Source organism: Monodon monoceros, unplaced genomic scaffold (genome assembly GCF_005190385.1).
Source record: "Monodon monoceros isolate NGI ecotype Baffin Bay Population unplaced genomic scaffold, NGI_Narwhal_1 Super_Scaffold_18, whole genome shotgun sequence".
Taxonomy (NCBI): domain Eukaryota; kingdom Metazoa; phylum Chordata; class Mammalia; order Artiodactyla; family Monodontidae; genus Monodon; species Monodon monoceros.
This window is the reverse complement of record NW_021703774.1, coordinates 107221765-107238358: the sequence shown is the minus strand read 5'-3', so window position 1 is coordinate 107238358 and position 16594 is coordinate 107221765. Positions and strand designations below refer to the sequence as shown.

The window sequence follows — 16594 nt, the reverse complement described above, 5'->3', positions numbered from 1 at the left end:
AATAAATGGGGCCTTAAGGGAAGTGGTCTTTTTTCTTTGTATTCTTTCCTGCTAATTTAATTCAGCAGAACTCTTAACTTGACCACCTTCTTTTCTCTTACCACCTAGCCCTGACGAACATCTCTTGCTTCCAAAGAATTTTCCTCTCACCCAGTAGCTGTGTTTTCCCATAATTACCACCTCTGGCCACCTACATTTTAAAAGCCCCTTTCTTTTAGATTCCTCATAGAAAGAGCTTTGATTTACCATTTGGTACCCTTACTCACTATTCTTCCACCACATGCAGGACCTTCTCCTTTAAGACTAAATTGTGGTTGATGTTTACTGTGTTATCTGTGTATTGTGCTCTTTAATGCATAGTTCCCATCAGACTCTGCTCAGGTGTGAGCTCCTAAGCACACTCTGCTGGTCTAGGGTGTTTATTTCCCCACTTACATGTAAAAAGTATATGTAAATTAGAGGATTCTGTGTCCTAGTTATTCTACAGATATAAATTATGGGTGATTGTATTTGCTTTCTTTTTATAGTAGTTGAGAGCATGAGTGGAGAGATTTTTAGTGGCTGCCATTATCCTGTGGGAAACTGACCTTGTAAGTTAAGGTCAATGCAATAAAATATAAAAAGAATAATAAAACAAACAAAGTAGGGGTAAGGGATTAATGAAGATAAAAGTAGAAGCTAATAAGTTACAGAAGTTAAAAGCCTGGCAGAATTGAAAACAACTCAAGGTCTATAAAGTGGTAGTGGCAGAAACATTAACATTGGTAAGGCTTGAGGTAGTTTATCAAAACAAGAGTAGAAACACAAAAATTAGGTGAGATGAAGGCAATATAACACAAATACAGAGGTGATAAAATTTATGAGAATAAAATGTATGCTAAAATTTGAAAATGTGCTAGGATCTCCAATTTTCTAAGCAAATATACATGATCAAAATTGGCTCAAAATGAAAAAAAATCAATAGCCATCTTAGAAACATTTAAAAGTTGCCATAACAAGTAACTGAAATCAGAAATCTTGGAAGGAAATCATGTTTAGAAAGGAATATGGATTCTTTTTTTTCTTCTTTTTGAATTTTAAGTTTGAAGCTCCTGTGGTATAATGTCCAAGTAATGTCCAGTGGAATGGAGAAGCTAGAGCACAAGAGAGTGTCTATAGTTATAAAGACAGATTTGGGAGTTCATCACCATACAAGTAAAACAATGCATTACTGTTGTGCATTACCAGATGTTTACAAATAGGTGAAAAACAATGTGTAACCCTACCAGATCTTACTGATTATCATGTTTGCTTACGGCTAGGTAAAAAAGAGTGCATCAGCTTACCAGACCTTATTGATTTTCCTTCAGTTCCTTGTCAACCTGCTCTTTCTCCAGGAATAACTGATATATCATATATATATACTGATATATTACAGATTGAGAGTAAGTATGATGATACCATAAGTACAGATGTAAGTACAGATGATTCTGTGAGGTAAAGTTAAATAATGTTAATGAGGAGTTAATTGTTTAATGCATACACAGTTTCAGTTTGGGAAGATAAAGTTTTGGCGATAAAGGGGTGGTGGTTGTTGCGGAACATTATGAATGCATGCATGCAGTGCCATTGAACTGTACATTTAAATATGGTTAAAATGGTCAATTATATATGTTTTACTACAAGAAGTTAAAGTATTTTAAAGTCTATGACTGTTATGTTGATTACTGCATATGTGTGTCACTAATATTATTTCTGCTTTTTAAATATGTACTCTAAAATATACATTTTTCCATGTAAGATTTAAGTACAATAACTTCGGTCCCAAGATAAATTTACTTAAAGAATTAAAACAAGATGTATAACTACATGAGCTTTGCCTAGTTTCCATACATGTATATAAATGCAGAAGAGACATACTGTATTGTTTATATATATATAAATCCCCTATAGATACTGAAATGACTCCTCAGTGTTTTCCATCGTGGCACATGCTGTACTGCAGCCAGAAAACCAGAGTTTGGGGTAAAATTCATACTTGCTGTTGTAAGCATTTTTTAGTTTTATACTCTATATTTTAGAATATGAGCCGTCTTTTAGCTTTTGGACATTGATGAGTATGGGTTATAATCTTCTAGGAGAGAATATTATCGAAAAAAATGAAACAAGTAAAGGAAGAAAGAAGATATCTGGAAATAATTAAAGAAGAACTAATAAAAAAAGTTGAAAGGCTATTGGAACAAGGCAAATTAAAGCGATATCATGGTAAAGTTTATTACATATCTTTTATCACTATAAATGAAACTCAAGTTTTACAGAATTTATGCCTTTGGAATAAATGATAAAATGAAATATTTACTATTTTACTGTTGTAGTTTAAGTGGTACACTAATATAAATTCACTATAGGAAAGATGAAATCATTGTTCAACTCTATACAATAAATGCAACATGCCTTTTATTAAAATGCAATTATTTTTTAAAATGGACATTTGTTTATTCATTTCAACATTCATTTATTAAATAAGTATTTATTAAGGGCCTACTGAACTTAGTCACTGTTCCAGGGGCTGAGGTGATACTAATAGGCCAACATAATCTTGTCCCTGCCTTCAAAATGCTTATGGTCCAGTGGGGAAATGATGATCAAGTTAAGCAGTAGTGGTACATACTGTTGACTGCTATGATAAAGGAATTACAAATTCTATGCATAGGAGTACAGAGGAAGAGCACCTGAATTAGATGGAAGAGGTCAAGAAAGGCTTGCAGGAAAAGTGGTAGATGTACTAGAATCTGAACTGTGCCTCTCTTGGCTGTAGGCCTTCAGGCATTCTTTCCCCTCTGCCACCTAAATCTTCTTTTCCTATCTTCTCCTTCTACCCACTTCTTCCCAGTTCCTGGTTATTTCCTACCAGTCATTCAATCTCAGCTAAGATACCACTCTCGAAGCCTTCTTTGAGTCCCTTAGTGTCCCCTAGGTGCTCAATTTTGTTGGTATGTGTGTGCGTCTGCTTTGGTAAACTGACTGGATGAGTGAATAAATGAGAGAAATGAGGTAGGAAAAATAGACAGTTTCCTTGCAATAGAATTAGAAACAATGTTGTTAGAACTGGTAGAAATGGAAAAATGAGCCAGGGTGGAGAAAGTATAGGATAATGGTTTGAGAAATGTTAAATAATTTGAGAGGCCTGCATTTTGTGTTGTATTTGAGGATAAAAAGGGTAAAAGGTATATATGGAATTAACTGCCTTTAGGATTCTCAATTTACAGCAAAATTATTGCTTCAATACTAGATCTGACTAGAGGTTATAGACAATGTCAGGAGGTATTTCTTAATGTTCTACCTCATAATATTAAAGTGTGTCCCAGAAGTGGTGGCAGTGATTTGGCCTTATGGTGCTGTTAAAAGAACAATTTTATCAGACAGTATTGAGCAATGGATTAGAAATCACAGGACAGTGATTCTAATACTAGAATAATCTTATACTTAGGCAAGTTATTTCTCCTCTTTGTGCTGCACTCCTTCTATTTATAAAATGAGAATCATTGGTCACTTTCTATTTCAACAGGAATGTTTCAAGATAAAAGGTATGTATCAGCCATCAAATATTTATTGAGCCTACTATATACCTCAGTTCTCAGCATTGTTTTAAATGCTGAGGATACAGCAGTAAACAAGACAAACATAGTCCTGCCATTAAGGAGCTTGCCTCTAATGGGAGGAGACCGACAATAAGTAAGTAAGACAATGTCAGCTACTGATTAGAGCTGAAAAGTCAATTAAAAGAGTGCAGTAAAGAATGGTGGGGCAGGAGAGATGGTTTAGCTAGGGCTTTCAAGGAAGGCTTCTTTGAGCAGATATCACTAAGATTTGATTAATAAAATGGTAAGCATGTGAAGAGACAGGGTAAAAAGAGTCCAAACAGGAGGAACACTAAAAATCAAGGTACAGAGATAGTAATAAACTTGCAGAATTAAGGACCTGAACTAAGACCAGTACGACTGGAGTGTGATAAATAAGGAGGAATGTAGAGGGAGAAAATCAAAAGATCAGCAAGGAACAGATAGGCCAATTCAAGGAGTTTGGATTTTATTATCAATACAAGTAATATGGGAAGACATAAGAAGATTTTTAAACTAAGGATTTATGTGATTTTTAAAATATCTTAAAAATATCAGGATGACTGCGGTATGGAATAGCCTGTAGAGGGGCAAGTATGGAAGCAGAGAGACCGTTAGAAAAATAATACAGCTTTCAAAAGATGATAGTGGATTGCCTAGGAATGTAGCATTGAAGAAGGGATAATGTGCCAGATGCTCGAAGTATTTTGGCAGTGGTACCAGTAAAACTTGCAGAGGGATTGGATATAGGGCTGAGGAAAATAATTAAAATCTTGAATTAAAAGTTCCATATAGTTTTATATATATATATATATATATATATATATATATATATATATATATTTATTTATTTATATTTGCGATACAAGGGCCTCTCACTGTTGTGGCCTCTCCCGTTGCGGAGCACAGGCTCTGGACGCAGAAGCTCAGCGGCCATGGCTCACGGGCCCAGCCGCTCCATGGCATGTGGGATCTTCCCGGACCGGGGCACGAACCTGTGTCCCCTGCATCGGCAGGCGGACTCTCAACCACTGCGCCACCAGGGAAGCCCCATAGTTTTATATTTTTAATTAAATCAATTTATAATATAGAATTTTAAAATTTGGTGTTTTTGTTTCTTCAATAATCTGAAAAAAAGAAACATAAGCATATTCTGGTATACTAGCATGCAGTTTGTGTCCCAATTAAGTTTATATTTAGAATCTCATTGGTGTCAAAGTGATTCCTAAACTGGCAGAGTTTAATTTCTAATTTTCTAAACCAGAAGTCTCAGGTTTAAGAAATTCTGCCCTACAGAAGTTTGGGGATATACCTGGAACAATGTTGATAAATGATGAATCAGAATCAGCTGATTACACAAAACAAGTCATTTTGGGGCTGAAAAATAAGGAAAATCTGAAAAAATATATTTTGCCTTTTCTTTCATAGCTTTAATTATATAAATAGTGAATTCAAATCAGATTATAGATAAAAGTAATTGAAATAAAAAGTATACACTTCTTGGGCTTCCCTGGTGGCACAGTGGTTGAGAGTCCACCTGCCGATGCAGGGGACACGGGTTTGTGCCCCGGTCCGGGAAGATCCCACATGCCGCAGAGCGGCTGGCCCCGTGAGCCATGGCCACTGAGCCTGCGCGTCCGGAGCCTGTGTTCCGCGATGGGAGAGGCCACAACAGTGAGAGTCCCGCGTACCGCAAAAAAATAAAAATAAAAAAGTATACACTTCTGGCTATAGGTAGTATTTTGAAGAAAGATTTTCTAAACAAATTACAAGCTTAAAGAAGAACTTGATTTTGGTTCCTGGATTTATCAGTATTTTACTATATTTATAAGCAAGTCCTTTTATTATCCAATAAACATTTTACTCTTAACTCTAATTTCCTCAGAATATAAGAGAGGAAGGAGAGGAGAGAGGAATGGTTTAAATTAACTCTAGGGTCCTTTGCAGGTTGAAAAGTTTAAACAAACTATAGCCTTTGCTTTTTTTTTTTTAAATAGCCTATGATGTTTGGAAGAAAAAGTACTTTGAAACAAAGAAAGTTACAGCATCATTGGAGGAGGTTTTAACAAAACTTCGAGAAGATTTGGAACTTTACTATAAAAAATTGCTCATTCAGCTTGAAGCCAGGGTGATCAAGATGAGACCAAAGAATCTGGCAACCATCACAGACTCTAAGGTACTACTAAATATGTTCACATTCTGTTAGAGAAGTTCTATTTAAAATACATGCTTTGTAATTGTTAGTATGATCATATCTAGGATGTTTTGGGCTACAGGTAACAAAACCTTGGCTTAACCTGGCTTAAACAATAAGTAAATTCATGATCTCGTGTAATGCGTGCTGAGGAGATAAAATCAGCCGCTTAATGATGTCTTTAAGGGCCTAGGTACTTCTGATATTTCCTCCCTATTATTTTCGGTGTTGGCTTCATTCTAAGACTGCTTTTCCTCAGGGTAGCAACAGAGTTACCAATGGCAAGTAGGGATATATGCCTCCAAAACAAGAGACAACCTCTTCTAGACGCATGGACTATATAAAACTTTCCCTTTGGCCTGATTGGGGATCAACCAAGCCTACCCTGGATTGATCATAGTTACCAGCGAATGCTAGGATCTACCTCTGTACCAGTGGAAAGGGTCAAGATTCTATGGGTAAGAGTGAAATACCTAATGAAGTATGGCAAGGGAGTAATAGTGAGTAATACATTTCTTTTCTTTCAGTTGGGGGTGGGAAGCACAGTTTGATAACCACAGAATCTATAGGTAGTGATATTCTAAATAAATTATAAATTATATTAAATTTTGATCAATTCATTTTCTTGAGATAGTCTTCAATCTTGACAGATGAGAGACATGAAGTTTATTTTTTAGTTGAGTAATTCTACCATATAATTAAACAACAAATTCCAGAGGCCATTTATCAGTTTAATTTTTGTTTGTTGATACCACTTATCCAAAAAAGATTTTATAGTATGTTAATTATGACTGAGTATAGATTTAACTTTAGACATGAAATATTAAGTTTACTTTTTTCCCAGTTTTATTGAGATATAATTGACATATATCATTGTATTAGTTTAAAGTAGAAACATAATGTTAAGACATATGTTCATGTTGTAAAATGGACACCACAATAAGTTTAGTTAACATCCATCACCTCACATAGTTATTTTTGTGTGTGATCAGAACTTTTAAGATCTACTCTCTTAGCAACTTTCAAATATACAGTACAGCATTGTTAACTATAATTGCCATGCTGTATATTACATCCCTAGAACTTACTTACCTTGTATCTACAATTTATACATTTGACCACCGTCACCCATTTCCCCTAATCCCCACCTCCTGCTTCTGCCAGAGCCACCAACCTCTTCTGTTTCTATGAGTAAAAGTTTACTATTTTAGATCTATTTAATATAAAATCCAAATAAGTTCAAGTAGAAGTTTCTTCTTATTAGCTGATACTTTTTTTTAAGCATTATTGAAACTTTTTATCTTACTGTTTTCTCAAGTTCAATATATGATAATGTTTTTTTCACAAAAGCAGCTTAAATTCTTTGTTGACTATTACAGCTCATAAACTTTTCTGAAGAAAAGTAACTAAAAGTCTTCTAGAATAGCTTTTCTCACATTAAACAGATTTTGTTATAAAATACACTATTTCATTATTAAATATTTTTAAGTAATTCTAATATGATTCCACTGATAAACCATTATGCCAATTTCTAAAGCCTTGCTAAGTATCTTAATCTAATGTATTCCTCTTATAGTAATAGTTGTTGGTTTTCATGGTGCTAATTTAATGGTAACTTTTACAAATACATATTTATTTTTATAATACATGAAAATGGTAGTAAAACAGAAAGGAAAGTGGTCCCTAAAACATAAGAAATCAACAGTTCAATAGTAATTTACTCCAAAGCAAAAAGTTTATTTTATGGAATGGGTTATTTTCATTATTTCCTTTTTTGATATTTGATAACACTTTGTAGTTTGTATTGGCAGGCAATTAAAATTAAAAATGAATAGATGTTATACTAAACAAAGATGTCTTTATATGTCTCATACAGAATTACTTTATCATTCAGATCACTGAAGTACAGCATGCTATTGACCAACTTAGAAAATTGGATACTGACAAAATGAAACGAATAACAGAAATTAAGGTATTTTGCATTTCCCCTAATTAGATTATAACATTTATCTTGAAATAAAATATTTTGGTGTTTTAACTTTGGCTGTCAGTAGCATAAGGGTAGTAAGGACTGACTGTCTTAAAATTGTTACCTTAACAAAAACAAGAGCATGAATGGAAGATGGGTTCAAGATGGTGGAGTAGAAGGACGTACTCTCACTCCCCTTTGCAAGAGCATGAGAATCACAACTAACTGCTGAACAGTCATTGACAGGAAGACACTGTAACTCACCAAAAAAGATACCCCACATCCAGAGACAAAGGAGAAGCCACGATGAGAAGGTAGGAGGGGCGCAATCACAATAAAATCAAATCCCATAACTGCTGGGTGCATGACTCACAAACTGGAGAACACTTATACCACAGAAGTCCACCCACTGGAGTGAAGGTTCTGAGCCCCAGGTCAGGCTTCCCAACCTGGGGTACCGGCAACAGGAGGAGGAATTCCTAGAGAAACAGACTTTGAAGGCTAGAGGGATTTCATTGCAGGATTTCAGCAGGACTGGGGGAAACAGAAACTGCACTCTTGGAGGGCACACACAAAGAGGTGTGCGCGTCGGGACCCAGGGGAAGGAGCGGTGACCCCATAGGAGACTGAACCAGACCTATCTGCTAGTGTTGGAGGGTCTCCTAGAGGCGAGGGGTGGCTGTGTCTCACCATGAGGACAAGGACACTGGAAGCAGAAGTTCTGGGAAGTACTCCTTGGCGTGAGCCCTTCCAGAGACCGCCATTAACCCCGCCACAGAGCCTGGGTAAGCTCCAGTGTTGGGTCCCCTCAGGCCATACAACCAACAGGGAAGGAACCCAGCCCCACCCATCAACAGACAAGTAGATTAAAGTTTTACTGAGCTCTGCCCACCAGAGCAACAGCCAGCTCTACCCAGCACCAGTCCCTCCCATCAGGAAACTTGCACAAGCCTCGTAGATAGCCTCATCCACCAGAGGGCAGACAGCAGAAGCAAGAAGAATTACAGTCCGGCAGCCTGTGGAAGAAAAACCACATTCACAGAAAGATAGACAGGGTGAAAAGGCAGAGGGCTATGTACCAGATGAAGGAACAAGATAAAACTCCAGAAAAACAACTAAATAAAGTGGAGATAGGCAACCTTCCAGAAAAAGAATTCAGAATAATGATAGTGAAGATGACCAGGACCTCAGAAAAAGAATGGAGGCAAAGATCAAGAGGATGCAAGAAATGTTTAACAGAGACCTAAAAGGATTAAAGAACAAACAAACAGAGATGAACAATACAATAACTGAAATAAAAAATACACTAGAAGGAATCAATAGCAGAATAACTGAGGCAGAAGAACGGATAAGTGACCTGGAAGATAGAATGGTGGAATTCACTGTCATAAAACAGAATAAAGAAAAAAGAATGAAAAGAAATGAAGACAGCCTAAGAGACCTCTGGGACAACATTAAACATATTAACATTCGCATTACAGGGGTCCCGGAAGGAGAAGAGAGACAGCAAGGACCCAAGAAAATATTTGAGGAGATTATAGTTGAAAACTTCCCTAGCATGGGAAAGGAAATAGCCACCCAAGTCCAGAAAGCACAGAGAGTCCCATACAGGATAAATCCAAGGAGAAACGTGCCGAGATACATAGTAATCAAATTGGCAAAAATTAAAGACAAAGAAAAATTATTGAAAGCAGCAAGGGAAAAATGACAAATAACATACAAGGGAATCCCATAAGGTTAACAGCTGATTTCTCAGCAGAAACTCTACAAGCCAGAAGCGAGTGGCATGACATATTTAAAGTGATGAAAGGGAAGAAACTACAACCAAGATTACTCTAGCCGGCAAGGATCTCATTCAGATTCGATGGAGAAATCAAAAGCTTTACAGAAAGCAAAAGCTAAGAGAATTCTGCACCACCAAACCAGCTCTACAACAAATGCTAAAGGAACTTCTCTAAGTGGGAAACACAAGAGAAGAAAAGGACCTACAAAAACAAACACAAAACAATTAAGAAAATGGTAATAGGAGCATACATATCGATAATTACCTTAAACGTGAATGGAATAAGTGCTCCAACCAAAAGACACAGGCTTGCTGAATGGATACAAAAACAAGACCGATATATATGCTGTCTACAAGAGACCCACTTCAGACCTAGGGACACATACAGACTGAAAGTGAGGGGATGGATAAAGATATTCCATGCAACTGGAAATCAAAAGAAAGCTGGAGTAGCAATACTCATATCACACAAAGTAGACTTCAAAATAAAGACTATTACAAGAGACAAAGAAGGACACTATATAATGATCAAAGGATCAATCCAAGAAGAAGATATAACAATTATAAATATGTATGCACCCAACATAGAAGCACATCAATACATAAGGCAACTGCTAACACCTATAAAAGAGGAAATCGACAGTAACACAATAATAGTGGGGAATTTTAACACCTGACTTACACCAACAGACAGATCATCCAAACAGAAAATTAATAAGGAAACACAAGCTTTAAATGACACAATAGACCAGATAGATTTAATTGATATTTATAGGACATTCCAACCAAACACAGCAGATTATACTTTCTTCTCAAGTGCACACGGAACATTCTCCAGGATAGATCATATCTTGAGTCACAAATCAAGCCTCAGTAAATTTGAGAAAATTGAAATGATATCAAGCATTTTTTCTGACCACAACACTATGAGATTAGAAATCAATTACAGGGAAAAAGTTGTAAATAAACACAAACACATGGAGGCTAAACAATACATTATTAAATAACCAAGACATCACTGAAGAAAACAAAGAGGAAATCAAAAAATATCTAGAGACAAATGATAATGAAAACACGATGATCCAAAACCTATGGGATGAAGCAAAAGCAGTTCTAAGAGGGAAGTTTATAGCTATACAAGTCTACCTCAGGAAACAAGAAAAATCTCAAATAAACAATCTAACCTTACACCTAAGGGAACTTAGAGAAAGAAGAACAAACAGAACCCAAAGTTAGTACAAGGAAAGAAATCATAAAGATCAGAGCAGAAATAAATGAAATAGAAACAAAGAAAACAATGGCAAAGACCAATAAAACTAAAAGCTGGTTGTTTGAGAGGACAAAGAAAATTGAAAAACCATTAGCCAGACTCATCAAGGAAAAGAGGGAGAGGACTCAATTCAATAAAACTAGAAATGAAAAAGGAGAAGTTACAACAGACACCGCAGAAATACAAAGCATCCTAAGAGACTACTACAAGCAACTCTATGCCAACAAAATGGACAACCTGGAAGAAATGGACAAATTCCTAGAAAGGTATAACCTTCCAAGACTGAGCCAGGAAGAAATAGAAAATATGAACAGACCAATCACAAGTAATGAAATTGAAACTGTGATTAAAAATCTTCCAACAAACAAAAGTCCAGGACCAGATGGCTTCACAGGTGAATTCTATCAAACATTTGGAGAAGAGCCAACACCCATGCTTCTCAAACTCTTCCAAAAAGTTGCAGAGGAAGGAACACTCCCGAACTCATTCTATGAGGCCACCTTCACCCTGATACCAACACCAGACAAAGGTACAACAAAAAAAGAAAATTAGAGACCAGTATCACTGATGAATATAGATGCAAAAATCCTCAACAAAATACTAGCAAACAGAATCCAACAGCACATTAAAAGGATCATACACCATGATCAAGTAGGATTTATCCCAGGGACACAAGGATTCTTCAATATACGCAAATCAATCAATGTGATACACCATATTAACAAATTGAAGAAGAAAAAACATATGATCCTCTCAATAGATGCAGAAAAAGCTTTTGACAAAATTCAGCACCGATTTTTGATAAACACTCCAGAAAGTGGGCACAGAGGGAACCTTCCTCAACATAATAAAGGCCATATATGACAGACACACAGCAAACATCATCCTCAATGGTGAAAAACTGAGTGCATTTCCTCTAAGATCAGGAACAAGACAAGGATGTCCAGTCTGGCCACTATTATTCAACATAGTTTTGGAAGTCCTACCACGGCAATCAGAGAAGAAAAAGAAATAAAAGGAATACAGACTGGAAGAGAAGAAGTAAAACTGTCACTGTTTGCAGATGACATGATACTATACATAGAGAATCCTAAAGATGCCACCAGAAAACTACTAGAGCTGATCAATGAATTTGGTAAATCTGCAGCATACAAAATTAATGCACAGAAATTTCTTGCATTCCTCTACACTAATGACGAAAAATCTGAAAGAGAAATTAAGGAAACACTCCCATTTACTATTGCAACGAAAAGAATAAAATACCTAGGAATACACCTACGCAGGGAGACAAAAGACCTTTATGCAGAAAACTATAAGACAGTAATGAAAGAAATTAAAAATGATACAAACAGATGGAGAGATATACCATGTTCTTGGATTGGAAGAATCAATATTGTGAAAATGACTATACTACCCAAAGCAATCTACAGATTCAGTGCAATCCCTATCAAATCACCAATGGCATTTTTTACAGAACTAGAACAAAAAAATCTTAAAATTTGTATGGAGACACAAAAGACCCCAAATAGCCAAAGCATTTTTGAGGGATAAAAAACGGAGCTGGAGGAATCAGACTCCCTGACTTCAGACTATACTACGAAGCTACAGTTATCAAGACAATATGGTACTGCCACAAAAACAGAAATATAGATCAATGGAATAGGATAGAAAGCCCAGAGGGAAACCTACGCACCTGTGGTCACCTTATTTTTGACAAAGGAGGCAAGAATATACAATAGAGAAAAGACAGCCTCTTCAATAAGTGGTGGTGGGAAAACTGGACAGCTACATGTAAAAGAATGAAATTAGAATACTCCCCAACAGCATATACAAAAATAAACTCAAAATGGATTAAAGAGCTTGATGTAAGGCCAGACACTATAAAACTCTTAGAGGAAAAGATAAGTAGAACACTCTATGACATAAATCACAGCAAGATCCTGTTTGACCCACCTCCTAGGGAAATGGAAATAAAAACAAAAATAAACAAATGGGACCTAATGAAACTTCAAAGCTTTTGCTCAGCAAGAAACCATAAACAAGACGAAAAGACAACCCTCAGAATGGGAGAAAATATTTGGAAATGAAGCAACTGACAAAGGATTAATCTCCAAAATTTACAAGCAGCTCAATATCGAAAAAACAAAGAACCCAATCCAAAAATGGGCAGAAGACCTAAATAGACATTTCTCCAAAGAAGACATACAGATGGCCAAGAAGCACGTGAAAAGCAACTCAACATCACTAATTATTAGAGAAATGCAAATCAAAACTACAATGAGGTATCACCTCACACCAGTTAGAATGGGCATCCTCAGAAAATCTACAAACAGCAAATGCTGCAGAGGGTGTGGAGAAAAGGGAACCCTCTTGCACTGTTGGTGGGAATGTAAATTGATACAGCCACTATGGAGAACAGTATGGAGGTTCCTTAAAAAACTAAAAATAGAATTACCATATGACCCAGCAATCCCACTGCTGGACATATACCCAGAGAAAACCATAATTCAAAAAGACACATGCACCCCAATGTTCATTGCAGCCCTATTTACAATAGCCAGGACATGGAAGCAACCTAAATGCCCATCGACAGACGAATGGATAAAGAAGATGTGGTACATGTATACAATTGAATATTACTCAGCCATGAAAAGGAATAAAACTGGGTCATTTGTAGAGACGTTGGTGGATCTAGAGACTGTCTTACAGAGTGAAGTAAGTCAGAAAGAGAAAAACAGATATCATATATGAACGCATATATGTGCAACCTAGAAAAATGGTACAGATGAACTGGTTTGCAGGGCAGAAATTGAGACACAGATGTAGAGAACAAACGTATGGACATCAAGGGGGAAGTGGTGGTGGGGGTTGGTGGGATGAATTGGGAGATTGGGATTGTCATATATACACTAATATGTATAAAATGGATAACTAATAAGAACGTGCTCTATAAAAAAAATTTTTAATAAAATTCAAAAAAAATAAAAATTAAAAAATAGAAAGCATGAATGAAAAAAAATACAATAATAATGAAATTCTGTGAAAAGCTTCCTAAAAAGGCCAAAGTAAAATTGAATAAAATTTCACTAAGAAGTAAAGTAAAAGAACCTTGTGAATCAGTATAGAGTCTCCGTAAAATATTTTGAAAGAAGTAATATTCCTACGTTAGAGTTGTTTATAAATAAGTCTGACAAACCACTGAGCTCTCTGAGCTCCCATTTAATTTTATTTTTTTGTCCTCTCTTGGGTAATTATCTCATTCTCTCTGGTTATTTTCATATATATATATATAATGTTATATGAGTGCTCTCGATTCACCTCTTTATCAGAAGTAGCTTTATGACCCAGAATAATGACCCCTATGTAGAATTAGCACTGTCCAATACAACTCTCTGTGATGGTGGAAATGTTTCATACCTGCACTGTCTGATAAGGTAGCCCCTAGCCACATAAGGATGTAGATTGTTGTGTGCCTGAGGAATTTAATTTTAGATTTAATTTTAATTTCAATTTAAATAGTTACATGTGGCAAGTTGATACTCTACTGGACAGCGCACTTCTAGATACTTTCGCTAGCCTCATACTCAAGGCTAAATCCTGGCTCAGCACTGAGAAGCTTAAAACTTAAACTACAGAAAAGGAAAAAGGCAAAGGACAATTTTAAACCAAAAAGAGGAGTTATTTAACATTCTTATACAGTCTGCACTCAAAAAAATAGTTCGTTCAGTGAATGAAAACTCCTGTGCAGTCAAAAAATAGGAGAGAAATCAAATGTGGAAACTTGTCCCCTTAAGGATAGTTGGATGGGTAGAAGTGAGTAATAAAAATACCTCCAATGCTCTTTTCTTCTGGAAAGCATACAAATTAGTTCTTACCATTTTTGTATATTTTAATTTTATAAATATTACATATAAATGTTTTGAACCCAAATTAGAATTATTAGTGAAAAAACAGGAAACACAAATGGAAAAAAAGAGATCCAAGTTTTCAGCTTATGCACTGGGGGAAAAAATCCTACATTTAACCATAGTGCCTAATTGTCACATAGTAAACATTATAAGAATTTTTTATTGATTTCTGAATGATTTACCCCAAACTACCCATAAGATACAGAACTAAGGGGCAGAAAACCTAGCTTGACTGTTGCAACCATGTTCAAGATAATATAGCACAATCAGTGCTTCTCAAAGTTCAATGTAATGTCACCTGGGGATCCTGTTAAAATTAGCAGGATCTGACTCAGTAGGTCCGAGGGGAGGCCTGAAAGTCTTCAGTACTAACAAACTCCCAGGTGATGCTTATGCTGTTGGTCCGCAGACAATACTTGGAATAGCAAGAGCTCTGGTACCAGATGGTTTAAGTTTGAATCCTGGCTGTGCCACTTACTAGTTTTATGCCTTGAGCAAGTTACTTAACTTCTAGGCATCTCAGTTTCCTCAACTGTAAAATGGGGAGAAATAACAGTATCTGCTTCAATTAAAAATTTGAAAGTATCATAGTACACTTAGAAGAGCACTTGCCACACTTATATTTCTTAAGTACTTATTCAGTTTCTAAGGGCTGAGAATTAAGGTTTTTTGGAAATTTTTTTAGGATGCAGAGGTTTTTTGTTTTTATTTTTACTACTTTCTTTGCACAATGAGAACAGATTTTGAAATAAGCAAAAGATAAAATTCTTTCTCACTCTAGTTTTTTAGAACCGTTTAATTTTATCATGCCTATATACTAATAAATGAAATTATTTGGTAGCATATCTAGCATGCATATTCAAAGGGACTTATGAACTACACATTTACCATAGTAATCCAGTGCAAGTGAAGGCATTGAAGGCAAATGAGAGAAGACATGAAAGCCGTTATAAAAACCCTTATTTATATGATGATTATATAATTTTAGAAAGGTAAGATGAAAGTTCATTTTTGAAAGTCAATTGTTCTTTTATAGATGAGAAAACAAGCAGTTTCAGATTTATGCACATTGAAAGCTGAACTGGCACAGAAGAAATTTATTACATCTTTTCAGTCTCAATAAGGTATGTTAACTTAAAATTTTTATTTGTTAAAAAACTTACTTGAACAGATTTGTTTAACCGTTGTTCTCCTTGTTTTCATATAAATTATAAGTTTTACATCTTTTCTTTTTTCATGTGTTTATTATACAGTGTTTCAGGAAATATTAGACGTAAAAAAGCAAAATGGTGTCTATTTGACTATTTTTGAAGGTTTCAGATGTGTAACATATTATTTTACAGTACTATATTTCATTATTTTCATTTTTTAATAGTCTTAAAATGTAATACCTAGAATGACTGTAATATGAAAAATCATATATTTTAATAAGTATGAATCTAACTTGCATCTACAGCTATGTAGAGATTAGTACTAAGAATTTAAATTTTTAAAATTTATTTTAAAAATACAAAGACAGCAGTAATTCAGCAAGTACTATGGAAAATGGTTGGTTTTACTTTGCTGTAAATAATTGTGCAAGTAGGAGATGAAATATTCTCCTAACAGATGACTGAATTGTCATTTATTCCAATTTGGAGAGGGAAAAATGTACAGGAAAGGCAGGATTTATGTAAATCCAGAGTTTAAGGATGCAGATTTCTAATCTAAGTATTTATAGGAACTAATATAAGTTCTACACAATATTCTTCTTAATTGTCTTGAGAAAGGAAACTGAGACCTCTGTACATTTCTTTGCACAAAATGTCTCTTTTAGAAAGAATAAAACAGTTGAGAAACCAATGTCTTTAGATAATTAAAAGTAAAATGCA

The 16594-nt window shown here is 35.3% G+C and overlaps 1 protein-coding gene across 1 annotated transcript in view; it reads left to right on the top strand.

Annotated features, from left to right (window-relative positions):
* Positions 1 to 15916, top strand: part of SPATA1 (spermatogenesis associated 1) — a 36930-nt gene extending 21014 nt beyond the window's left edge. The window contains exons 8-12 of the mRNA XM_029226988.1: positions 1302 to 1428; positions 2123 to 2244; positions 5597 to 5775; positions 7670 to 7765; positions 15760 to 15916. Of these exons, the coding sequence (XP_029082821.1) occupies positions 1302 to 1428; positions 2123 to 2244; positions 5597 to 5775; positions 7670 to 7765; positions 15760 to 15846 (611 nt within the window). The 3' untranslated portion in view covers positions 15847 to 15916. The remainder of the gene's footprint in view (positions 1 to 1301; positions 1429 to 2122; positions 2245 to 5596; positions 5776 to 7669; positions 7766 to 15759) is intronic.
* The last annotated feature ends 678 nt before the right edge of the window (positions 15917 to 16594 follow it).